Below are 25,846 nucleotides of genomic sequence, written 5' to 3'. Positions count from 1 at the left end.
AGTACCACCTCTATGCCTCCTGGAAACACCTCCAGGGATGGGGATTCCACCACCTCCCTAAGGAGCCTGTTCCAGGCTTTGAGAACCCTCTCAGTCAAGAGTTTCTTCTAATACCCAACCTAAGACACCTCTGGTGCAACTTGAGGCCATTTCCTCATGTCCTACCACTTGGTATTAGGGAGAAGAGACCAACTGCCATCTCGTTACAACCTTTCCGGTAGCTGTAGAGAGTTGTTTGACCACACTCACAGAATCACAAAATTGCTTTGGTTGGAAAAGACCTGTAAGATGATCAAGTCCAGCCATATCCAACTCAATCAATGTGAAGACTCCCAGCTGTTGTGGAAGGTTTTGTGCCAGGGTGTTTGTCAGGACACTGTAGTATTTGATTTGCTTACTGGAAGGTGCACTCTGATGTCTCAGTCACCTGACTCTGTGGAGGAAACGTTTGTGAATCCTACTCTTACAATATGGAAATGAATTGACTCTCTTTTCTTCTTTTGCAGAAAACCAGCTGGATCAGAGCCAGTTCCTAAATCTAGGATCACTCTCCCTGCTCCCAACCCTGACCATGTTGGTGGTTATAAATTGGCAGTTGCCACTTTTGCAGGGATTGAAAACAAGTTTGGACTTTACCTACCTCAGTTTAAGCCATCGCCACCTACCTCAAAGGCTGCTGCAGCAGTAGGACCCTAAGTTTCTTGCTGTAGGTTTTTTTTTGTTATTAGTTGGGAAAGAGCCACTTTTCTAATTGGTTCCTATTTGGTTCCTTTAGCTTCTCATCCTAGAACAGTTTAGCTTTGTTTGAGTTTTGAAGGCAATCTTCACCCGCAGTGTAATCGTTTGTCATTGTGCTTCCTTAACCAGATCACTGTGAAATCCTTACCAGTTGTTTTAAGTTTGGGGACCATGAATGTATTTCTCCACATCTGACCTGTGCTCATGTTGGGAAGACACTAATTTTGGGTTCTGTTTGCTGGGGAGGGCTGGGTCTGAGCTGTGAAGCAGATCATCTCACAGGCCATGCTTGGTTGCAGATCGCCAGGGCGGATGTGGCACAGCGGACGGCAAAATGCGGTGGCTGCCACAGCACTGGGAGCAGAGCCATTCCCACTGGCCCTGTCACTGGGCTCTAAACTTAGCCTGGCAAGCAAACACAGCCCTGGTACCAACCCTTCCACCACCTACACGCACAAGTTCTGTTTCTGGATCGTGTTCTGAAGCTTTTCTGTGGAAGATGGGGTTGGGTTTGGGTAATGGAAACCACATTTCTAAATGTTTGGCCGTTGTATTACATTCCCGGTATCAAAATGCTCCAAGAGAAAGTGTTTATTGTCCATAGTCTTTGCACTTTATGGCAGAACTTTTGGCATTCTCCTCCACGTGAAGAAGGAAATTTTCATGACTAGGTGCCTCCCTTGAGTTGCTGGTGTTTGGAATTCAGTTTGTAAATGCACTTCTCTAGTAAACCCGCTGCTTGTCGAAATAACTGCGATAGGAAATCATGCACTGTATCGATGGTACCTGCCTTAACTGCTGGCTTGTAATTGGCAAATAGGTTGTTTCAGATTCTTATTTACTTCATTCAGTCAAAAAGAAAAAAAGAAAACCAAACAAAAAAGAGATTAAAAATACCCTAAAAGAAAAAAAGATTTTACTTAATTTCTTGGTGCCTTGCACAGTGTTTAGAAGAATGATGTATTTATGGAGCTAGAAATAAACCTTTCAAAGAGATGCACTCATGGTGTTCTGTTCCAGAGGAGCCAGGTGCATCAGGCTCCAGCTGGAGACTTAGGTTTAAGGTCAAGTGAACCTTTGAATATGGAGGCTAGAAGAACACCTGCAGCTTGAGAATAAAGACACCTGAAGTGTCCCCAGTGTAGGAAAGACGGCTGTTGGGGTAGACAGGAAGTAGGGGGTGTCAGCTGATGGAAGACTCAACATGAGCCAGCAGTGGTCACTGGCAGCCCAGAAGGCAGCTGTGTGCTGGGCTGTATCAAAAGCAGTGAGAGCAGCAGGACAGGAGGGGACTCTCCCCCTCTGCGCTGGTGAGACCCCACCTGCAGCACTGCCTCCACTTCTGATGCCCCCAGCATAAGAAGGAATTGGATCTGTTGGAGCCAATCCAGAGGAGGCCATGAAGATGACCAGAGGACTGGAGCACCTGCCCTATGGGGACAGGCTGGGAGAATTGGGGCTGTTCAGCCTGGGGAAGAAAAGACTTGAGGGAGACCTTGGAGCAGCCTTCCAGTACCTGAAGGGGGCTACAAGGAAGCTGGGGAGGGACTGTTTACCAGGGCTTGTAGTGATAGGCTGAGAGGGAATGGATTGAAGCTGGAAGAGGGCAGATTTAGACTGGAGATTAGGAAGAAATTCTTTCCAGTGAGGGTGGGGAGACACTGGAACAGGTTGCCCAGGGAGGTTGCGGATGCCCCCTCCCTGGTGATGTTCAAGGCCAGGTTGGCTGAGGCCTTGAGCAAGCTAGGCTAGTGGAAGGTGTCCCTGCCCATGGGGGGAGGGGGGGCAGGATAGGGGAGGGTTTGGAACTGGATGATCTTTTAAGATCCCTTCCAGCCCAAACCGTTCTCTGATTCTATGTCACTGAAAAAAAAAAAGCTATTTACCCAGGACTGAAGTAAGCTTTGATATTTTGAGCTTTACTCTTGGGGGTGGGGTGTTGATGTGTTGTGAACAGCCTGGCTGCCTGGTCAGCTGAAGTTACCACTGGGTACCTTCCATGATCCCTTGTAGGAGCTGGCAGAATTTGGGCTTGGTTATCCTCCTGGGGTGTAAGGTGAGTGCCTTTGGTGTTGACTGTAAGCTGAGGGAAGGCAGAGATGAATTCAGGAGGACTTGGGTGTGCAGTGTCATAAAATCCTGACATGGAAATTGTCTCTTACTGTGTTTGTGGTTTGGTCATCATGGAAATTACTCTCTTGAACTAATCTGCTCTGTTCTGCCCTGCTGAGGCCTCACTCATCTGGTACACATGTCCAGTTCTGGGCTTCCCAGTTCAAGAAGAACAAGGAACTGCTGGAGAAAGTCCAGCAAAGAGTCACTAAGATGCTGAGGGGACTGGAGCATCAGCCTCATGTGGAGAGGCTGAGAGAGCTAAGGCTGTTTAGCCTGTAGAAGAGAAGGCTGAGGGGAGATCTCATTAATGCTGATTGCTAGCTAAAGGCCAAGTGTCAGGAGGATGGAGCCAGACTGTACTCACTGGTGCCCAGTGGCAGGACAGGGGACAGTGCACACAAACTTAAACTTAGGAGGCTCCATGCAAATGCAAGGTAAAACTTCTTCCCTTTGAGGTTGGCAGGGCACTGGGGCAGGCTGCCCAGAGAGTTTGTGGCATTTGAACCCACCTGGACATGTTGCTGTAGGATTTACTCTGGGTGACCCTGTTCTGGTATGGGGATTGGACCAGGTGATCTCCACAGGTCCCTTCCACTGCCCACCAGTCTGTGACTCTGTGTCATTTACATTTAGAAGTTAGCAGTGAAATGGAGTGGTGGTAGCAGCCTGCACATGAAAATGAGGGAAGAAAATGACATCTCCCTGTAGCTGCATTATGGGAGTCTGGATGAAGCAGCATCAAGAGCCTCTCTGCTGGGCTCTGACAGCTGCTACCACAACCCTCTGTAGCCAAGGCTCCCCAGATGACAGCTCCTTTGTTTCGGGGCGGGGGAAGCTGCCCCTTGTATTACTTCAAAATCAGCTGTCAGGATTTCTGGTCACCAGAGCTAAACTGTCTCTGGGAGCTGTCTGTGCTTCCCCGTGGAGATGTTTGACTTGAGGAGCTGCTTTCACCCTTCATCTCTCGCTTTTGCCTGACACACTGTGAAGGGCTGCTGTGGAAGGTCAGCAGCTCAGGGAGGACCTCTGAGTACTGAGCTGCATGTTCTGGCCCAGTAAAGGAAACACCTTGCCACATCTGTGGGTTCAGACAGGAGCTGCCCTCATTGCTGCACCAGCTGGAGCACATCCCAGCAGAGCCTATCCCATCAGGGCCCAGCACAGAAGAGAAGAGGAGCTGGAGCTGGGCTGTTGTGAGACTGGCACAACCTTTTGGCTTGGGTAATGGAGCACTGCTTGTGTTCAACCTTCCCCTGCCTGCTGCTTCCCCCTTTCCCAGGCCTGGCAGTGTGTTTGTGACTTGTCCTTCGTTGGAGGAATGAAGGGACAAAACTCCTGCCCTAGGAACAAAATTCAAGTCCATCTCTCCTAGTGCAGGTCCATCTCAGAAGGCCACAGCCGTCATCTTTTCTTTGGCAGGCAGATGAGCAAGGATGGACTGGCAAGCTGTCACCCCACCTGTAATGACCCCCTCCCCATTAACTCCTTTGGGGAAAAAGTACTGGAACAGGTTGCTCAGGGATGTGGTTGAGGCCCTGTCCCTGGACACATTCAAGATCAGACTCAAGTGTGGCTCTCAGTATCACAGCATCACCAAGGTTGGAAGAGACCTCAAAGATCATCGAGTCCAACCTGTCACCACAGACCCCATGACTAGACCATGGCACCAAGTGCCACGTCCAATCTCCCCTTGAACGCCTCCAGGGTCGATGACTCAACCACCTCCCTGGGCAACCCATTCCAATGACGAATGACTCGCTCGGTGAAGAACTTCCTCCTCACCTTGAGTCTAAACTTCCCCTGGTGCAGCTTGAGACTGTGTCCCCTTCTTCTGGTGCTGGTTGCCTGGGAGAAGAGGCCAACCCCTTCCTGGCTACAACCACCTTTCAGGTAGTTGTAGAGGGCAATGAGGTCACCCCTGAGCCTCCTCTTCTCCAGGCTAAACAATCCCAGCTCCCTCAGCCTCTCCTCATAGGGCTTGTGCTCAAGGCCTCTCTCCAGCCTTGTTGCCCTTCTCTGGACATGTTCAAGTGTCTCAATGTCCTTCCTAAACTGAGGGGCCCAGAACTGGACACAGTACTCAAGGTGTGGCCTAACCAGTGCAGACTAGAGGGACACAATGACTTCCCTGCTCCTGCTGGCCACACTATTCCTAATGCAGGCCAGGATGCCGTTGGCCTTCTTGGCCATCTGGGCACACTGCTGGCTCTTGATATAGTTGGAGGTGTCCGTGCTGACTGCAGGGGGGTTGGACAACATGACCTTTGAGGGTCCCTTCCAGCCCAGTGCAGTCTGTGAATCTGTTCAGTCCTTATGCCCTTCTTTCTAGCAGAGGATGGAGGCAGGGGCAGAAGTGTTGAAGAGCCACCATCTGCTTTATCCAAAGCATGCTGCAGCTCTACCCCAAGAGCCTGGGGAGATCTGTACCCATAGCAGGCTTCCTGCAGGCACAGAAGGTTGCATTCCTGCTCTGAGAAGCTTCCAGGCCAGACCACATCAGCTTGCCTTACAAACCAACCAAAGGCCCTAAGGACAAGATATTTGTCCTCTCTGGGTGTCTGCCTGATTTGTGCAAAGCGTGGGAGGACCAGGATCAAATATAGCCTTGCCTGCTTCCTGCAGCCCAGCTGCTTCCTCGTGACAGCACTTCCAGAACAAAGAAATGACAAGAGGGTGGTGATGTTCCCCAGCAGCAGGAGTGGGGTGGCCTGTCCATGGAGCTGCTACCCCACATTTGTCCAGCAGAAGCTGAGGGTTGCTTTTATGCCTGGTGCCTGGGGAATGGGTTGGGTTTGAGCTGGCTTGAAGCATCAGTGGGTTGCAGGATGCTGTTGTGAGCAAACATACCACAGGCTCCAAAAATAGCCTGGGCAGGTTTTTCTAAAGCTGCTGAAAACAAGAAACCTGACAAACTGCTCCACTTCTTCCTTTGGAGGGGACAGCCTGTTCAGAAATGTCCCTGCCAGGCACTCCATGATACACACATCATCCTTAGCAACTCAGGACTCCAGCATCTGCAGAGGGAGGAACAAGATTCATGGAATAAGTTGGGTTGGAAGGGACCTTAAAGATAATCTGGTTCCAAGTACCATGGAACAAGGGACACCTGCTAGACCAGCTTGCTCAAACACCACCCCCAGCCCCCCTCCCTGCCTGTCTTTGAACACTTCCAGGCTTGAAGCCTCCACAGCTTCTTTGGGCAACCTCTCCCAGTGCCTCACCACCCTCATGGGGAAGAATTGCTTCCTCCTATCTAACCTCAGTGGAGCTGCTTCCAGTTTGAAGCCATCACCCCTTGTTCTGTCACTCCCTGCTTTTGTCAAAAGTCCCTCTGCGGTTCTCCTGGAGCCCCCTTCAAATACAGGAAGGCTGCTCCAAGGTCTCCCTGGAGTCTTCTCCTCTACAGGAAAACAAGCCCAACTCTCTGTACTCCTGCAGCTTTGCTGTCTCAGCACTTAGGCTATTTGCAGTTAACCTATTTGCCCTGTTTGCACAAGCTAGAAGAGGATTTCCAGAGACTGAGATAATTTGTCACTGATTTAACAGTTGAGGATGTGGACATTTCAAGACATTTGTGTCTTAAATGTCTCCAGAGAGCTTCAAACACTGCAGCTAACTGAGAAGCAGCCTAGGGTGAAGTGGTTTCCTTAAGGCCACATGCCCTGGTGCTGCTTTCTACTTGGGCTCTGAGCAGGGGCAGCCTCTCCCAGCACTGACCATGAGGATGTCAGCTTGCTGTGCATCTGCCTGTGCATGGCTTGTGAGCCACCAATGGCCAAAGCCCTCTCCACTTCCATTTTGCAGGGCCTCTGCCTTGCCCACACACAGAGGCAACACTTAGGTGGGCTTTCTTGAAAGGAAACTGGAGAAACAGGAGAAAAAGACCACCAACCTGGAGATGATGTCTGCACTGCTGCTTTGTGGTACCTTGCCCCATTGGTTATCAGCATTGACCTTTAAGCTACTAAGTGCTGCCAGTTCTTCAGGACAATTCCCAGGGTAGCAGAAGGAACACAAGGCTCCAGTCTCACGGCGGCATCAGAAGGTCAGGAGATGCATCTCAGCTGTGTGATCCAAGGGAAGATCCCCCTTACCACAGCCCACCTGGGCACACACTTTGGCCAGCTGTTGACCAGCAGCCCCAGGTCTTTCTCTACTGGGCAGTTTTCCAGCCATTCTGCCCCAAGCCTGGAGCCTTCATGGGGTGGTTGTGACCCAGGTGCAGGACCCACACTTGGCCTTGTTGAACCTCACACAATTGGCCTCAGCCCATTAATCCAGCCTGTCCAGATCCCACTTTAGAGGCTTACTACCCTCAAGCTCCTGTCAGGTTTTCTCCAATGAAACCTCACCATCCAGGCCCTGAAGACACCACTGACCACGCTGCAACAGGCTGGGTTTGATACCTTTTATTGGCAGCAGCAGTGTCCTATGGGGACCCATGGCCCCTGTGTCAGCCCATTAGTGTTAACTTGCATGCCAAGTACTGGTGACCAACCTGGACTAGAGCTGCAGTGCCTAGAAATAATCAGCATCTTTAAGAACAAAAATCAGGGAAGGAAACATTCCATCCACTCAAGCCAACCTTCACAGCTGTGACACCTTAAGCAGCAGTGATGTCCTGTGGCTGTGTGGCCGTGGAAGGACAGCATGGCTCTCCCGTTCCGCTCATGCTTCGGGGTCGTTACTTTAATGCTTGCCAATAAATAGGTTCCATGCAGCACACCGCAATAAATAAGGAGCAGCAAGTTCTGTAGAGTACACCCATTCATAATATAAGTCACCATGTGAAACACCACATCTAAAAGCCTTTGGCCCAGGCCCAGACAAGTGGAGCACACCAACCACATCTGCACGTAATCATATCTGCCTTCATATGGATTCAATAGGGCTGTGCCAGAAGGGCAACGCGAGCACGAGTTTAACCAGGGGTTCCTAGCTATTAAATACAGCTACTAAGTAGTTAAAAGGCAACAACTAAACCCATAAAGGGTTGATTTGTCTTCTCTTTCTTACTTCTCAGACAGAAATATAAAGTATGAAAACGCTCTGGAGATCATCAGCCTGGTGTAAAGCGGTGGGATTAGCATGGAATGCTTGGAGCAATACTGGCACGTACACTGGCATCAAAAGCCACAGCAGGACTGACTCTGACACTGGACGCCGCCTGCTCAGCAGGGTGAAGCTGCTGGGCTGGGCTGCTCCTGCTCCTCCTCCTCCCCTAGGCCGACAGCTCCACCGCCCCTTCCTCCTCGCTGTCTGCACGGTTGGCGCGGATCTCCACCAGGGTCCGAGCGAAGCGGGTCCATTCGTCGTTGTGGGGAACAGCCAGCTGGGGAAGAAACCAACAGGGAATGAGGAGACCGTGTGGGGAAACCATTTTGGGAGACCATGTGCTCTGGCCCAAAACAGAAGCACTTCTATCATAAGCAGTGCTGTGGTGGTGCAACACTGCCCTGAAATGATTTCCCTGACAGTCATTGAAGTTCTTAATAGTAAAACGCATCACAGATTCATGGAATGAATTGGGTTGAAAGGGACCTTCAAGATCACCCAGTTCCAACCCCCTGCCATAGGCAGGGACACCTCCTACCAGACCAGCTTGCTCAAGGCCTCATCCAACCTGCCTTTGAACACTGCCAAGCTTGGAGCTTCCACAGCTCCTCTGGGCAACCTGTTCCAGTGCCTCACCACCCTCATAGGCAAAAATTGCTTCCTAATGTTTCATCTCAATCCAGCTTTTCCAGTCTGAAGCCATTACCCCTTGTCCTGTCACTCCATGCCTTTGCCAAAGTCCCTCTCTAGCTCTGCTGGAGACTGCCTTCAAATCCTGGAAGGCTGCTCTGAGGTCTCGCTGCAGCCTCCTCTTCTCCAGGCTAACAATCCCAACTCTCTCAGCCTGTCCTCACAGGAGGGGTGCTGCAGCTCTGCAACCATCTTCATGGCCTTCTCCCGATCCACTCCAACAGTTCTATGTCTGTCTTGTGTCTCTTGTGCTTAGTTACCCTCCTCTGTGCTAAGGAATTGACAACCACAAGAGACAGCTTCTTATGGAAATGTGGCACCAGCTGGCTGCTGCATCACTGATCTGACTTTTCCTATCATGATGCAAGATCCACCTCCGTGTAGCACCACTGATGACTCTAATGAAGAGCTCTTGAACATCAGGCTTCAAGAGGGATGTGTCATCTAAACAGCTAAACTGCCAGACAAAACGCTGCAGTACTAGGGCAGAAGAACCCTGCTGTCATTTCCAACTGGATACAGCGCTGCAGTTTCTGGAAGATAATGGAACTGAGATATTTACACACACACACCCCCCAAAACAAACCCCACCAAAATAAGCCCAAACCAACAATCCAAACAAAAAGGCCAAGCAGTGTTCTCAGACTCTCTTCTCACCAACTCAAACCCCAGTCAACAGCAGCAGGCATCCCGATGAGCCATGCACGTTTTTACTGCTCTCTTGGAATCACAGAATGGTTTGGGTTGGAAAAGACCTTTAAGATCATCCAGTCCAAACATTAACTCTACCAAGGCTGGTAGCTGTGCCTCTGTACCCACTATGTGAGCCACCTTGGCCCTCAGTAACAGGTGTGGCTGCACTTCAGGGTTTTCCTTTCATTGTCTTCCACTTGTTGCATTTTTCCCCAGGAATGGAGACCAGATTTACAGGCATAAATAAATTTGGCATTCTTCAGCCTGGAGAAAAGGAGGCTGAGGGGAGATCTTCTCACTCTTTACAACTCCCTGAGGGGAGGTTGGAGCCAGGTGGGGGTTGATATTTTCTCCATAGTAACAAGCAATAGGAGGAGAGCAGATGGCCTCAAGTTACACCAGGGGGAGGTTTAGGTTGAATATGAGAAGAAACTTCTTGGCTGAAAGGGTTCTCAAAAGTCTGGAACAGGCTGCCCAGGGAGGTGCTTGAATGCTCATCCCTGGAGGGATGTGGTGCTGAGGGACTTGGTTTAGCCCCAGCCTTGGCAGAGCTGGAGAAGGGTTGGACTGGATGATCTGAAAGCTCTTTTCCAACCCATATGATTCTGTGAATCTGCTTTGGAACAGCTGCCTCTTGGGCTCACATGCAGGGATGTAGGTCTGCTATGGTCTTTGTTTGAAAGACAGTTCTGCTCTGTGAGAAACCTTCAGCAGAAGGAAACGTGACACCAGGATGGAGGTCAGTACACAAGTACCTGTAGCACAGTTTTGGTGACAGCCACACACCTCTACAAGCTCCTCCATAGTAAGTGTGTGCCAGTGCAGAGATCCTTCTGCCACAGCTGCAACCCAAACTGGATGTGCAGCAACTTCCCTGCTTCTGTCCTAGATTCAATCTCTTGTGATGTGCAGGGCACCATCACTTATCAAACTCTAGAATAAAAACATGGAAGGAGTCTCACTTAAAGGAGTAAAATCATTCAAGTGGAACAGCATCCCAGGCAAAGCACTGAGTTTAATAAAACCTCATCTCTCCTTGTCTGTTCAAGGCCTAAACAGCATCCCATTTATGAAGTAGCTGAAGAAGCAGACAATGTCAGTCCACAGAACAAAAGGAATCTATCTGTGACATTAGCATTGTTTCATTTCCTTTACTGCACAGCGTGGCCACAGACAAATCAAATCCAAGTGCAGCCTATGTGAACTTGGTGTCTCAGACTTCCAGAGCCTCCCCACAAATACATGCACCACTTGTCGCTGTTATCATAGAATCATTAAGGTTGGAAAAGAAATTCTCCCTAATGTCCAACCTAAACCTCCCCTGGTGCAACCTGAAGCCATGTCCTCTCATTCTTTCACCTGATAATAGGGACAAGAGAAAGGTCACTCTGACCTTCTTTCAGGGAGCTGTAGAAGGCAGTGAGGTCTTCCCTCAGCCTCCTCTTCTCCAAACAACTTGGCATGGCAGGGAGGTTGGAGTAGATGATCCCTGAGGTACCTTTGAACCTAAGCCATTCTATAATTATTCAGGGAAAGGAGATGCTCTGATCAGACTTCTGACAAAGGCATGGACAGGACAAGGAGTAATGGCTTGAAACTGGAAGATGCAAGATTGAGGTTAGCCATTAGGAAGCAATTCTTACTCAGGAGGGTGGTGAGACACTGGAACAGGTTGCCTGGAGAAGCTGTGGAGGCTCCAAGCCTGGCAGTGTTCAGGGCCAGGTCAGATGGGGCCTTGAGCAAGCTGGACTATGGAAGGTGTCCTGCCCATGGCAGGGGGGTTGGAACTGGATGACCTTCAAGATCCCTTCCAACCCAAATCATTGTATGATTCTGTGATCTGCGTCAGCTAGTGGTGGGCTCCCCAAGCAGGCAGAACAGCAACAACACAACAGCTCCTGAAGACACACATCAGCATACAGTTCAGCTCATTCAAACACCTCCTAGTAACAGTCACTCCTTTAAGTTAGGTCTATTTAAAAAGATTTAAAAAGAAAAGGAAAGATTTTGAGACCAAAAAACCACCCCACTTTCCATGTGCCTCTAAAAAGAACCCATCCAGAAGGCTGAAATCAGATATTACAACATATTGCAGAGAGTTTTGTGTATTTCCCTCCTATCCATCTTTTTTATGGCTGAGAGTTTCAGCTCTGTTTGTCCAAATCTCTGTATAGCTCTGGTTCCCCTGAAAAACCACTTTCCAGCAAATTAGTTATTCATTGAGGATATTTCCCTTTATCCCTGGCTCCTTGCCTTCCCTGGAGCCTGTAAATCTTTGGGATGGGTGCAGACAAACTCTTCCTGCCTTTATCCCTCCATGCTTTTGTGCAGCACAGCTCTCCTCTGAGGGCTGGGGGCTCTCCCAAGGAGGAGCAGCAGCAGCCTCCACTTTGGAGGACCCTGTGTCCCGTGGGCTCAATGGGAGTTGTCCACATTCAGCCTACTGCATTTCCTTTGAATGACTGCACCTATGACTCAACCTGTCACTGAGACACTGGGTCACAACCTGCAGTCCCAACCACCAAGTAAATAACCACACTTGATTTTGTCTTCACCTAGAATCACAGGATGCTAGGGGTTGGAAGGGGTTTCAGAAGATCGCTGGTCTAGTAGGAGGTGTCCCTGCCTATGGCAGGGGGTTGGAACTAGACAATCTTCAAGGTCCCTTCCAATCCAAACCATTCTATGATTCTAAGGTCATCCAGTCTAATCCCCCTGCCAGATTCAGACTATTCAAAACAAAAATAGCTGTGGGAAGTACCTTGAGTACTTGGTTCAATTTTGGGGCACTCACTACAAGGACATGGATGTGCTGCAGCAAGTCCAAAGAAGGGCAACAAGCTGATGAAGGGTCTGGAGAACAGGACTGGTGAGGAGCAGCTGAGGGAGCTGGGGATGTTTAGTCAGGAGAAAAGGAGGCAGAGTCATGCTCTCTGTAGCTCCTTGACAGGAGGTTAGAGCCAGGTATCTTCTCCCTAGTTACAAGTGATGGGACAAGTGGTAATGGCCTCAAGTTGCACCAGGGGAGGTTTAGGTTGGATATTAGAAGAAACTTGACTGAAAGGGTTCTCAAAGACTGACATAGGCTGCCCAGGGGGATGCCTGCATCCCCATCCCTGGAAGTGTTTCCAAGAGGCAGATGTGCTGAAGGCCATGGTTTAGCCCTAGCCTTGGCAGAGTTAGAGAATGGCTGGACTGGATGACCTGAAAGCTCTTTTCCAAATGAAACAATTCTGTGATTCTCTGAACCTCCTCAGCACTATCTCTGACTTAGGGGTTGCTTTGAAGGGGTGGATTTTTCCAACCAGAGCAGTCTGTAATCACTTCTATAACACACATCCAGTGGACACAAGGTGTAAAAGGAGAATCTGCACCATGGCTGGGAAGGACCTGCCAGAGCCTGTGGGCTGCAGCTGGCCAGACTGCCACACACTGGTTTCAAGTAGACATTTGCAGGCAAGCCTGCATGGTGGTCCAGGAGACACTCTGAGGGTGACAGTGGTTCCAAAGTCAAAACTCTGTGACCCACTCAAACACATGTCATGGGAGCACACTGCTTTCTTAGTTTTGTATCTAGAAACCCTTACTCTGATCTAAGTTGATGGGTTCTATATCTAGCCACCACACTCCTCTGACTGGCGTGCATCTTTGGGTTTGTTGCTCTTTACCTCCAAAGGCTGATCTTATTTTAGACAACCCTGTTTGCTTGTCCCTGCTCCAACCTAGCTGTATTTGCAATAAAAACCTCTATGAAAATGAATGTTCCTCTCTAAAATACTCTGTTGCTCTTCTAACTTTCGAGAAGGGCAAGTTAACCACTCTTGGAATAGACAGCTGATGATTAAAGCTTAGAAAATATTCAAATTAATTTGAGTTGGTGGAAAACAGCCAGTCTGGTAAACTAATTTATTGACTGGCATCTCAGGCTTCACACCAAGCTACTTGTGTATGTGGTTTATCACCATTTTTATGTTCTTTCAATTTCAAAGTATCATCCAATAAACATAACTTCAGGAGAACAGAATTTGTGCTGTTTTCCCTAAGCAGAATTTTTGTCAAGCTATATTGTTCAGATCAACCTCTAAAATGAGAGCTACCATATCACCATCTAAAATGCTATCACCCTGTCTTGAAAAAAGCAAAGTACTTTGTGCAATGGATTAACATCTGAATGCAGTTATTCTATTTTTAATGATGACAAAATATCATAGAATTGTCAGGGTTGGAAGGGACCTCAGGGGTCATCTAGTCTCAACCCCCTTCCATGGGCAGGGACACCTCACAAGATTAGGTTGCTCAGAGCCACATCCACCCTGACTTTGAAAACTTCCAGAGCCGGGGCTTCTACCACCTCCCTGGGCAACCTGTGCCAGTGTCTCACCACCCTCACGGTGAAGAACCTCTTCCTAACATCCAGTCTGAATCTACCCACTTCTAGGTTTGCCTGAAGGTGGCTGCTGGAAAGTGGAGTAAAGAATCAGGTTAGTTTTCTGGGTTAAAAAGGAAAAAAAAAAGAGCACTTGCAGAATGTGGATTGTAATGCTTCCAAATGACAAACAAGAATTAACAGTTCCACTTTCAGCAGTGGATCCTATCTTCCTGGCTCCCACAGATGTTTTATCCCTCCCACTGAGGTGCAAACAGGTACAGAGATGTAAATATTGCATCTCTTGATACGCACACACACACAGAGCAGGCAGGCGTGCACCTCTGCTGGCCCCACTCTTGCCCTCCCCAAATCAACTACAGACCACCTTTGATATTTTTCTCAACCTATATGGATTTTGTATTTTTTTTTCCCTTGAAAAAGCCTATATTTTTCCAGGCAACACCCTGTGCCACACACATGGATGGAAACAAAGTGGGAGGTAATATGCAAGGAAATGGCCACCAAAGTAACCAAGAGCACCCTTTTCACATAGCTGCAGTCCCACTGTCGTTAACTCCTGGGAGAGCCCAGCATCCCTGCTAACAATGGATGAAACCACTGGCAGGAACTCAAACCCTGCATGCTGCTTGCAGATGATTTTAATAAGACACAGTGTTGGGACCACAAAGGATACACTCCAGAGTAGCTCTCTATATATTTGTTTACTTAATTGAAGGGGTGGAATACCATAGGCAGCCTAAATACTGCATTTATTCTATGCACAGCAGTCAGTCTAGTGCCACAGACACACTATACACCACCCTTCCACCAAGTTAATTACTTAGCCCTCATCTAGATTAATGTCTGTTGTGATTTATTTCTTTGCAGTTCACCAGCAGGGTCTGATTTAACTGATGCTGCCATAGTAAAAAGAAGACAAAATATTAGCTTGTATGACGGGGGGGGGAAAGGCAAAAAGCTTAATCTCAAACAGAAACTGAATCCATTTGCAGCAAACTTTGACTTTTTCTCCTAAGGAGAACAGTAGCTGCTGAGTTGTGACACAGTTGATGGTAAATTATGTTTTGAATACCAAGCAAACAATGGTGTTATTTTAATAATTTATATGTAATGTGCAAAGATAGACTGAAGAAAGGGCCTGCATAGGAAGATCTCAAGCATTTGAATTCATTCTTTTCTAAACTTAATCCTCTTTGTCTGCAGCAGTCATCTTGATGCCAGTCTAACAGGAGAACAGCCTGCAGTGTAGACCCTGAATTAGACATACATGACACATAAATGCATCTTCACAGAACATGAAGGCTGCAGACTGAAGCACTTCAAAGCTAGGAAATGTCAAAGACAAGGCTAACTCCCTCAGTTGGAGCATGCTGTTCATTCTGTGTTATGATCCTGCCTTTAATCTTAGAGGAAAAAAAAGTAAGAAACAACAAAACCTGTGCTGGAAGCAAACACCAATTATGGAAAATTTCAGCCTGAAGAATGAAAACTTGGTAGGGCATATGGAAAAGAAAAGAAGGAAGTGGAAAGGATCTTTAATTGCAGACAGTGCTGCAGTTCCACCTATATAATATCAGAGCTGTCCTGAATTAACCAGAAAGAATGATCAGAGAATAGTTTTGGTTGGAAAATACCTTTCAGATCATCCAGCCCAACCTTCTCTAACTCTACCAAGACTAAACCATGTCCCTCAGCACCACTGCCTCTTGGAAACACCTCTAGGGATGGGGATTCAAGCACCTCCCTGGGCACCTTTGCCAGTGTTGATGCTCAAGCTATGAAGCAGACTATGCTCTCCTCAATTAATCAAAATGCTGCACTGGGCATCAACTGCAGATAAAGCACTGAGCCATCACCAGCTGTCCTGAAAGAGATGACTGAAAGCTGAAATGCAGATGACTTCTGTTTCTTTAGATCACCTCTTATTTTGGACAGAAACACTGGAAGCTATAAGCTTATAGGCTGTTAAGCACACTAGAGTGCTTCCACCAGTTCCCAGTGGGGATCCTCTCCTATAGATCTCCTCGAGTGATCCCTTCCATGGCAAGGACTATTGGCCTGCTGAAGTCCTAGGAAAGAGATTTCTAATCATTAATCAGCTACAGGAGCAGAAGGAGCATCTGTCACACTTCAGAAAAGCTAATAATTTTGCTTCAAAAAGAGGTGGTGCCCTAAGAGCTCTTACAGTTCCAACCTTTCCACCACTTCTGCAATGATATCAATTTACAGGTTGATTAAGAAACGCCGTGAGGCATGCAGCCTGCCGTTCACCTCCCAAGGGATGCCAGCCCTGCTCTGATTGCCATTTCTCAAAGTCACTGAAAGCTCCTCTCATTTCTTTTTGTGAGTTTCAGGATGTTTAATGCTTGGAGGTAAGAGATCAGAAGAACAGGAATACTGTGTCCAGTTCTGGGCTCCTCGGCTCAAGGACAGGGACTCAGTGGAAAGGGTGCAGCAAAGGGTTGCAAAGATGATGAGGGGACTGTGGATGAGGAAAGACTGAGAGAATTGGGGCTTTTTAGTCTGGAAAAGAGGAGACTGAGGGGATCTCATCAATGCTGATCACTTAAAGGCCATGTGACAGAAGGATGAGACCAGGCTTTTTTTCAGGGGTAACAAGCACAATATGAACATAAGTTCCATCTAAACATGAGGAGGAACTTCTTCATTTTAAGGGTGACAGAGCACTGGAGCAGGCTGCCCAGAGAGGCTGTGGAGTCTTCATCTCTGGAGACATTCAAAACCTGCCTAAGATGTGTTCCTGTGTGACCTTCTCCAGGTGATCCTGCCTTGGCAGGGGGATGGGACTGGGTGAACTCCAGAGGTCTCTTCCAATCCCTACTATTCTGTGATTCTGGTAGAGAAAGAATTCTCACAAATTCTGTTATCAGTTCTCACTGTTCCACTAGAAAGCTTAAAAATACCAAATGGATGAAAACTGGAAGGTAAGGAGCCACTGCTCTTTCTACATATTTTTTTACTGACAGTTACATTAATTGGAAGAGCTGTCCCATCATTTTCCCTTGAAACACCAGAGCTTCAGCCTATGGGGCAGCTGTGCTGGTAGAGGTGCCTCCCTGGAAGTTCAGCTGAGTGAAGGGTTATTGCCCTAGGGAAGAAATAAATCACAGTGTCTTCAGCACAGCTTGCTTCCTTTCCAAACCGAGCCAGCCACGTCCACGCCATGATTCATGCCAAGAAATCTGGCAGAACAGGAACTGTGAAGGACTTTTGCCACGGCTTTCTGGCTCCCAGTTGGCAAATGGCCTCTCACCAAAAGCAGCTTACGAACTGCACAAAGGTTTTTTGGTTTGCAGCAGAGTTGCTGCCTTCCCTGAGATTTTGCACACGTTCCATTAGCAGCAAAAGCTCATCCATGAAATAGCAGGGGGTTTGTTTTGTTGGGGTTTTGTTTTCATTTCAGACAGACTTTTTTCCATCACTCTAGGCACCGAAGGATACATTTCACATTTAAATTAAGCACTGAATATGAAATTTTAGCCACTGAAGAGGATGTATTAAGGCCTAGAGTTATCCTCAGTTGATATTTTAGGTTTAACTGTTACTTTCCAAGTCATGAATTAAATAGTTCTTCAAAACACAGACCACTTTGCAAATCATTACCAAAAAAAAAGAAGGATTGAAAATGTAGTTAAGGATTCTCAGAATGAAAACTGCCTCTGGATGTGACAGGTTGAAACCACAGAAGCATCACGAAGAAAATTAATTACACAAAGCAGCTCTTGCTTCAGAAATGCAGAATGATAACACATGAATGTCAATGAAATTTGCAAACTGCTGCACACACACTGAGCTCAGAACTGAATTTTGCATTGGGTGCTTTGCCCTGTCTGTTACTTAAAGCTATGAACATTTTTCAGTTACACTTCTTTGCACATCATAAAGGGGGTAAAAGCTTTCAGAGGAATTATCACCCAACAGACTAGCTAGTTATTTAAAATACATACTCTGAGACACTGTTAGCATGTAGTGACTTCAGCTCTGAACACTGGGGGAGGATCAGGATGCAGGGCCAAGATTCACAGATTGATGGAATGATTTGAGTTGGAAGGGACCTTAGAGATACCTAGTTCCAACCCCACCTTCCACTAGACCAGATTGTTCAAGGCCTCATCCAGCCTGGCCTTGAACACCTTCAGGGAAGGGGTATCCACAACCCTCCTGGGCAGACCAGCTAAAGCACTGGCTCAGCTTCCACTGCCTCAGCTTCCACTGCCTCATCTACAAAGACCACAGAAAGCCTGGACCCAGATTATCTTTTCCACTAAGCCTCATGAAAGGTTTTCAGGAGAAGCAGTAACTGAGGAGCCAGGAGTAAAGCCACTGGTAGAGCTGATGTGCTAAAATGTACAGTGGAGGGACTGGTATGTCCAGTCTGGAGCTTGCCTTTCTCCCTTCTCTCCTGCCCTTTACAGTGTTTCCCAGCTCAGCAGGAAAATACTGTCAGGAAGATTGCCACATCCAGCTCTCCTTGCTCCCCCTCCTGCAGAAGGGGACTGATCTCTTACAGCTTCTCTTCTGCTGCTCTCATCACTTCATTATCTGAGTGCCTTGTAATAGTGCATTAAGCTACATGATTAACTCCTGTCACATGTAGCTTGTTCCCTCTGATCCTCTCTGCAGGGGGAGGATCTGGGCCTTTGCAAGGGAAAAGGAAACACACTTCGGCTTTACAAGTGGTGTGCCAAGGAATCAAAAGGGACTGGAGCCAGCTTTCTGTTGGTTGGTTGACTGGTTTTCTTAAAGCTTTTTATTTCACATGATGAGGACTTGAGGAATCTTATAAAAGATGTTTGTATCATAGTGGAAACTCCTGTCTTTTTACCCCCATTACATTTTCCAGGGAGCTAGTCAGCTGCCTCTGGAGAACTACTGACATAATTCATGAGAAACAACTGGAAGGTGAGGATAAAGAATCAATCAATTTTTTAGGATGATGATTTGTTCCTCCTCCTCCCTGTCTGTTTTCACTCATGTCCATTTGATTCCACTCTCTAATCAACAAAAGAGAGGACATCTTCATTAAACATCTGGTAGTTCCTTCTGTAGTTTCAACAAGTCAGATTAAACCAGAAGTGGAATTCCATGTTCAGTTAGATGTATACTGAAAGAGAAGAAGCTCTGTCACCAAGGGTGAGTGTACCTCCTGGCACAGGTAAAGGGGTGACCCTATGGGCCAGGTGTGACCCACTGCTGTGTCACACACAAGCACATCACAAAATCCTGTTTACAGGTGCCACTTCCAGAGGCTGTTTGTCCCACTGGCCCTACCTGCTCTGCAGCTTCAATATTCTTCTAATCTTTGGCTCAAATCCATGGCCAGCATGCAGCCATGTGATAGTGGCAGCATGTCCTCAGCTTCACCAGTTCTCCCTCTCTGGCCCCGAGCACTCCTCTATCTCTAAGTACATGAACCATCCATATCACCACCAGGCTCAGATAACCTTAGCTAGTCACACCAAGTTCTTCATTATTTCTGCTCTTCCAGTAGCCCAGATCCACATCTCTCACTGGTACATTTAAAAAATACATGTTTTTATACAAGAGAGAAAGTGGTTTTGAAGTTTTATAAAGTCAGAAGGCCACAAAGAAGGTGACTGAAATGAGCAGAGAGGCAGCAATGCTGCAGGATTTTCAAGAGGTGACAGGGAAGGAAAGGGCAAGGCCTTAGACTAGCACTGTAGGGAAACAGCTCCAGCCCCCAAGGCTGGTCAATCAGATGAGTCAGATCATTGAACCACAGAATCCTTTTGGCTGGAAAATGCCTTACAGATCATTGAGTCCAACCATTCTCTAACTCTACCAGGTCTAGGGCTAAGCCACGGCCCTCAGCACCGCATCACTTGTTACTAAGAGGAAGAGACCAACACCCACATCACTCCAACCTCCTTTCAGGGAGTTGTAGAGAGCAAGTAGATCTCCTCTCAGCCGCTGCCTTCTCCAGACTAAATAACCTCAGTTCCCTCAGCTGCTCCTCACCAGCCCTGTCCTCCAGACCCTTCATCAGTTTCATTGCTTTTCTCTGGACCTGCTCCAACACCTCAATGTCTTTCTTGGAGCAAGTGCCCCAAAACTGAACCCAGGACTCAAGGTGTGGCCTCGACAGTGTTGAGTACATGAGGCTCAGTACACTGTGGCTGTTTTCCCTCTTGAAAAGTACTTCTCTAATCAAGATCATTACTAGGAACACAGGTTTCCAACTTACTTAGCTATCAAAACAGACTGAGAGAAGAAAGTAACTCAGAACCTTTCCCATTTTTATCAACTAGCACAACCACACCAACGATCCAGCCAGGAGCAGGAGTGCACAGAGGTACTCAGAGGCAGAAGTGGACACATTTCTATGTCTGGATGTAGCCAAGCCCTGTTTTAAACTGTAAAAGTACATAAATGCTTGGCTTTTAACTTATAACAACATTGTTTTTCTGCAGGAGAATAAACCAGTGCTTACATAAAGACCTCAAAGCATTCAGAGTAACCTAAAGTAATGAATATTGTAATGAGAAACACAAGTATTTAGGGTGATAATGACTGGACTTTGCTCTACTTAGATCAGCTCACCCCCTATGGAGGCTACCAAAGCTTACAGATTTTATCACCCTAGTAATCAGCAATGGGTAATGGCCTTCATAAACCACAGTAATTAAATTGACTGATTTCAAACTAGTGTATTTTTTTCATTAGGGAGTTCTTATTTAACCTACTTCAAAAATCCCTTTGTGGATACTGGCTGTATCAGTCCAAGTTCAAACAGCAAGGGACAGAGAGCTTGTTCTGTTCAACATTTCAGATATTATTCAAGTAAAAAAAATGGAGGTTTTATTTGGTCATCTTGAAGAGCTCCCAGTTTTAAAAGTCTCTCAAGACTGAAGATTATAAAATTGAGGGCAGAAGGGAAGCACATCAAAACCTTAGGCACTTTACATTGTCAACAATTCTGAAGAGATTCTGCTTTGTTAAAATATGCTTCTTAAATTCTTTGAGCACGTTGGAGGAAAACCTGGTTGTAAGCACAACCCCTTCTCTATTTGCTCAAATTTGCATTCATGATATGTGTGTGAGCCAATTCTCCGTGGTCCATGAACACCTGTAACTCAACACAGGTTTTAAAATACAGTATTTTATGAAGAGTCTCCACTCTGCTTCTGTGGCAAAAAGCCCCTCCTTTCCTAACTCAATACATGGTCTACAGGAGCTCTATGATGGCAGAAGCAGATCTACTGGAAAATCCAGATGGATAAGCACATGACACAAAACTAGGGTTTGTGTCTCTTTCTCTGGGCTACAGCAGGTTTTAACAGCATGAAAGAGATGCTGGATGTGTTTTCCATATGGTATCTATAGTGAAACACAGGGATCTGAAGACTGGAGTGCAAAATACCAACCTCACTAAAAGAAAGACACTGAAGTCCTGAAGCAGGTCCAGAGAAGGCGATGAAGCTGGTGAAGGGTCTGAAGAATATGGCTGGTGAGGAGCAGCTGAGGGAATTGGGGTTGCTTAGTTTGAAGAAAAGGAGGCTGAGGGGAGACCTGGGTCTTTACAACTCTCTGAAAGGAGAGTGGAGTGAAGTAGGTGTAAGTCTCTTCTCTGCTGTAACACGTAGTAGGACAAAAGGAAATGGCTTTGAGTTGCACCAGGGGAGGTTTACATTTGGATATTGGAAGAAAATTCTTGACTGAAAGGGTTCTCAAAGCCTGAAGCAGGCTCCCCAGACAGGTGGTTGGATCCCTATCCCTGGAGATGTTTCAAAGAGGCAGAGATGTGGTGCTGAGGGACATGGTTTAGCTCCTTACTTGGTAGAGTTAGAACATGGTTGGACTGGATGATCTGAAAGGTCTTTTCCAGCCAAAATGGTTCTGTGATTCTATGACTCTAAACCTTTCCCACTCTACCCAGAAAATCAAGTGACTCAGTAGCCATGCTGGAATGTGAGAGCTGCTCACAAATATGCATTCCTCCCTGACTTGAAACCTGAGAATCCCAGAGGACCTGTTAAAGGCTGCTCAAACTAAAGGAAATTATTTTCTAGGCACCAGTGGGATATTCCTTACTGTACCACTTCATCCACATATTTCAGGCAGCTGCCAGTTTGTCCTTCACTGGTCATGCACTTGAAGATGACATAAAGCATTGATACCCATCATGGAGCAAATGGGAAATGCATCAGCAGCTAACACAGCAACCTGAAAAGAGCTTGAGGAGATACTGACTCTGAAACCTAGCGAAGTCTGGTACCTTCCAGCTGCTGCCATCTATGATTCTATCAAAGCCCCATGAACATCAACACCATTCTGATTCCACTGCAAGGAAACAAGGGCAGAGGGAATAACTGTGTAATGAATCCCACCTAATTGCTTGCTTTGGCAAGGCCAGCCTTCCTGGAAGGTCTGGGGAAAGACCTTTTCTTCCTTCTCTCCAGTTCTACCTGTCACACTGATTGCCCTTTAAAAGCATGACCAGAATGGTGATCTTTCAGATAGCTGAAAGAGATGCAATAGTTTCTCCTGTAACTGGTTTAACAAAATCCTGTACAGTAATGACTCCTTGTGATGACAGTTTCCAACTCTCCTGTCCTATGCTGCAAACTTACTTTTTAGCTTTTATTACAATCATATAAGAAATCATTGATCTACACTTTCTATCTATTTATTCACAGTGCAAGCCTGTGGCCTGGAAGAGATTAACAGGGACAAAAGGGAAAAAGAACTAATGGAAGGTGGATGTGAAGCTGTTTCTTTCACAACCAAAGGTGCAAAGAGCATTCATTCTCAGTAAGCCAGGTAAGCAACAAAGATGGTTGTTAGAGAATATTTGTGACAGTAGCAACTGTGTAACCTCACTGAAGCATGCAGAACAGGAGCAAGCTTTCTAGAAAATGTATCTACAGGAAAGACATGCAGTTAGCACTCACTATCAATCATCTGGACAGGTGAATAAATCTATAGGCAGTGGTCCATGCTCTGTTCAAATCAGCTCCCACCATACCACAGAACCTTTGCCGCCCAGTAAATAAGCCCACAGAAACTAAAATAGGTTAGACACGCTACCACAATAATAACATCTCAACTGCCAGAGCAGCAGAGGTTTGAATATTTAGATCTGACAGAGAGTCAAGTGCATTTACAATGACTGGTTATATCCTCTGGTTAACTCATACAGCTTTAAGGTCCCATCACACCAAAACAAACATGTTTCTGTCTCTTTGGTTGGGTTTTTTTACTTCATTTCATAATTCAGTCTTTAAATCAGTGGTTACTGATCCACAAGAGCACATCTCTGTCGGCCTGTTGAAGTCTTCCCTCCCCTGGAAGTGTGTGTGTGACTCCCATTAAGGCTAATGGGCATAAAGCACAGCATTGAGGAGAAAATAGACCCCTCGCTGTGAAAATGAACGTGTTCACTTCTTTTCAGACACCATGCCAAAAATCAAACAACTAAAACTACATATTCTAAGGAAATAACATTAGATGGCCTAACTGAAAAATCTGACCCTTATTCTTAACTACCTGGTCATGGACCCTGCCATATTTTCCATCTTTCTGCCATTTCTTGGCTCATAAAGACCATGACTAGACAACAGAACTAAAAACTGGATTGGTACAGACTCCTAATGACTGGAGAGGCTGTTACTCACTGTAGAAGCCCTCAGTTCCAGCCTCTAGAGATGCAAAAGTATTTCTGCATCTCACTTAAGGCTTTATAGTGAGAAGACTTGTGCTGGAGAATATATATGAGCACCCTTCTTTTTTAAACCAGAAAAGGCTGCTAACAGCCCAGCAGCATCTGAAGTTGTTGCAGTCCAGAGCACCTCTCCTAAATTTGGTACACTGATTAATGCAGAGTCTGATGCTGCCAAAAGGAACCAGGCAACAAGTTAATGAGCTCCTTCATTCATTATGGAAGAGGAGGAGGGGTTGCAATGGCCCAGGACCTGTCAGCACTCATGTGGATGGACATCCATCTGTTTGCTTAAGTGTGGATGGAGCTGGCTGGAGATGCTGGGGCTCTGCATGGGCAGGGCATGCAATATCCATGAAGCTGAACACTGATCTGGACTCACACAAATAAATACTACTCAGTTACTCTCCTTTTCTTTGCAAGTCTCTCTTTGTGATCTGAATGCATCGCTGTGACTCATTTTGCAAGGTGAAGTCTGAGAGGAAAGGCCAAAAACTTAAATATTGCCTCTTCTGCTCAGAACACAAAATCTATTTCCTTCTGGGTGAGTTTGCATGGATAAACAATCCTATGAATGTTTTGGTGCATGATATGCAAAAAGAGACATTTCTGCAGTCTGTCTAGACTGCCAGGCAAGATCAGATTGTGCTGTCATCAAAGACATTTCCACAGCCTGTCATATCATTTGGAAGACAGAAAAAAAAACACCTTTTCAGAACAATCATGGAAAAATGAAAAACTAAATACAAACAGCCTGACCTGCCAGTGTCACAGCAGAAATCTGAACACAGCAACCTCAGACAATTCAGAAATTATGCTAACAATAGAGAGAGAAGTTTCAGCAAACATTTTTGAGGAAAGGCAACTCCTGCACAAGTGAAAGCAATCCAAAAACATGAGTCATGCACAAGTAATCTTGCTGCGGGCCATGAAATCGCTTTATGAGAGTTACAGATAATTCTGTGCGTATTCTATAATGTTTCCCTACCGTGTAGAGATTGATATCTCAGTATCCTATCACAGATAATGATGGAAAACAAATTCTCCACATAAAAGCTGATTGCTCAGAGATTCACCCTTTCACTCTTCCAAGGGCATGCAATGCCAGCAGAAGGCTCCATGCCACACTCCTCAACAAAGTCGATCCCACCAGTGATAAACAGGCTGCAGTTCAGGTGGTTTTCATAAGATGTAGCAGAGTGAATTGAAAGCAGCCTTAGACAGAGAACACGCACCCTGCTACTTCTCAGCACCATCCCCCCCAGTGACACCTCTCATTTCCACCTGCTAGGACTTTTGCACATATTCAGAGTTATTTAGTATTCTGTACACATCTCGTTAAGAAAAAACAAACCATAGAATCATAGAACTGTTGAGGTTGGAAGAGACCTCTGAGACCTCTGTGATCACCAAGTCCAGCTGCTCACCTAGAGCTCACAATACCACCACTACTGCTAAGCCATTACCACTGAACCACATCCCTGAGCAACACATCCACACATCTTTTTAATACCCCCAGGGATGGTGACCCCTCCACTGCTCTGAACAGCCTGTTCCAATGCCTGAGAACCCTTTCTGCAAAGAAGTTTTCCCTAATATCCAACCTGAACCTTCCCTGGCACAACTTGAGCCTGTTTCCTCTTGTCCTGTCACTTGCTGCAAGAAGAGACCAACCCCCACTTCACTCCAACCTCCTTTGAGGTAATTGTAGAGGGTGATGAGGTCTCTCTCCCCCCAGCCTCCTCTTCTAAAGGGTAAGCAGCCCCAGTTGCCTCAGCTGTTTATTGTAAGACTTGTGTTCAAGGCCCTTCACCAGCTTTTATGACTAAGCCAGTCATGAAATATAAGACATTGGAATATAAAGGGTGAACAATTCAGGACCAACTTTGGAACAATGCAGCTGCTTTTTGCACCTCTGTTTTCCTCTTTTTTTCAATTGTGCCCATAGAACCATTAAAACCAATTTTAAAACACACAAAACTTTCAAAGAAGACTTTTCTCTCTAGTTAACTCTTTACCATGATAGCTTGAAGACTAACACACTGTTGGCAACCTAGAATCAAAGGGGATTCCACTGAAAGAAATCTGGCTTCCTCTTTGGAGGTGTCCTGCTCACGTGTTACATACGACACATGATCTTGTCTCAGAGGTGGATGTGGCATTCTCTAGGAGCCAAACAACATTACCTCTCCAACATCATAGATCCATATGCGGCCTTCTGAGTCACCAACTGCTACCTCCTTCCCAGCCTGGGCCCAGCGCACACGGTTGAGGGCAGAAGCTCCTTCTATGGTGACACTGGCTGTGGGAACCTGTCAAAACAACAAGAAGGACATTAAAATCAGGCTGTCTGCAAACCCAGGGGTCAGTTTTGAATATCCTGCTTAGCTGAGTGAGTCAGAAGTGCCTTGGTGTTGCTGGAAGTAACACAGAACAGTCATCAGGGGAAGCACAAAAAAGAGTTC

At 46.5% G+C, this 25,846-nt stretch overlaps 2 protein-coding genes across 17 annotated transcripts in view; one reads left to right on the top strand and one right to left on the bottom strand.

Annotated features, from left to right (window-relative positions):
* Positions 1-3,428, top strand: part of SLC25A13 (solute carrier family 25 member 13) — a 128,165-nt gene extending 124,737 nt beyond the window's left edge. Inside the window, exons 19-20 of one of the 4 annotated variants that reach the window (XM_068157069.1) lie at positions 507-706; positions 1,038-3,428. In XM_068157069.1, coding sequence (XP_068013170.1) covers positions 507-696 — 190 coding nt within the window. In that variant the 3' untranslated portion in view covers positions 697-706; positions 1,038-3,428. Of the gene's footprint in view, positions 1-506 lie in introns of all 4 variants that reach the window. The other 3 variants (XM_068157068.1, XM_068157070.1, XM_068157071.1) reach the window with 3 other exon arrangements.
* A 3,819-nt stretch (positions 3,429-7,247) lies between these two features.
* Positions 7,248-25,846, bottom strand: part of DYNC1I1 (dynein cytoplasmic 1 intermediate chain 1) — a 203,899-nt gene continuing 185,300 nt past the window's right edge. For all 13 annotated transcript variants that reach the window (XM_068157059.1, XM_068157058.1, XM_068157057.1 and 10 more), the window contains 2 exons: positions 25,568-25,693; positions 7,248-8,185 (listed from right to left, as the gene is read on the bottom strand). In XM_068157059.1, the coding sequence (XP_068013160.1) occupies positions 8,075-8,185; positions 25,568-25,693 (237 nt within the window). In that variant the 3' untranslated portion in view covers positions 7,248-8,074. The remainder of the gene's footprint in view (positions 8,186-25,567; positions 25,694-25,846) is intronic.

The sequence above is a fragment of the Melanerpes formicivorus genome, unplaced genomic scaffold (genome assembly GCF_026170545.1).
Source record: "Melanerpes formicivorus ecotype bairdi unplaced genomic scaffold, bMelFor1.0.p_v2 SCAF_35, whole genome shotgun sequence".
NCBI classification, from domain to species: Eukaryota; Metazoa; Chordata; class Aves; order Piciformes; family Picidae; genus Melanerpes; species Melanerpes formicivorus.
Note: the sequence above shows the minus strand (reverse complement) of the source record. Positions and strands in the feature narration are given on the sequence as shown.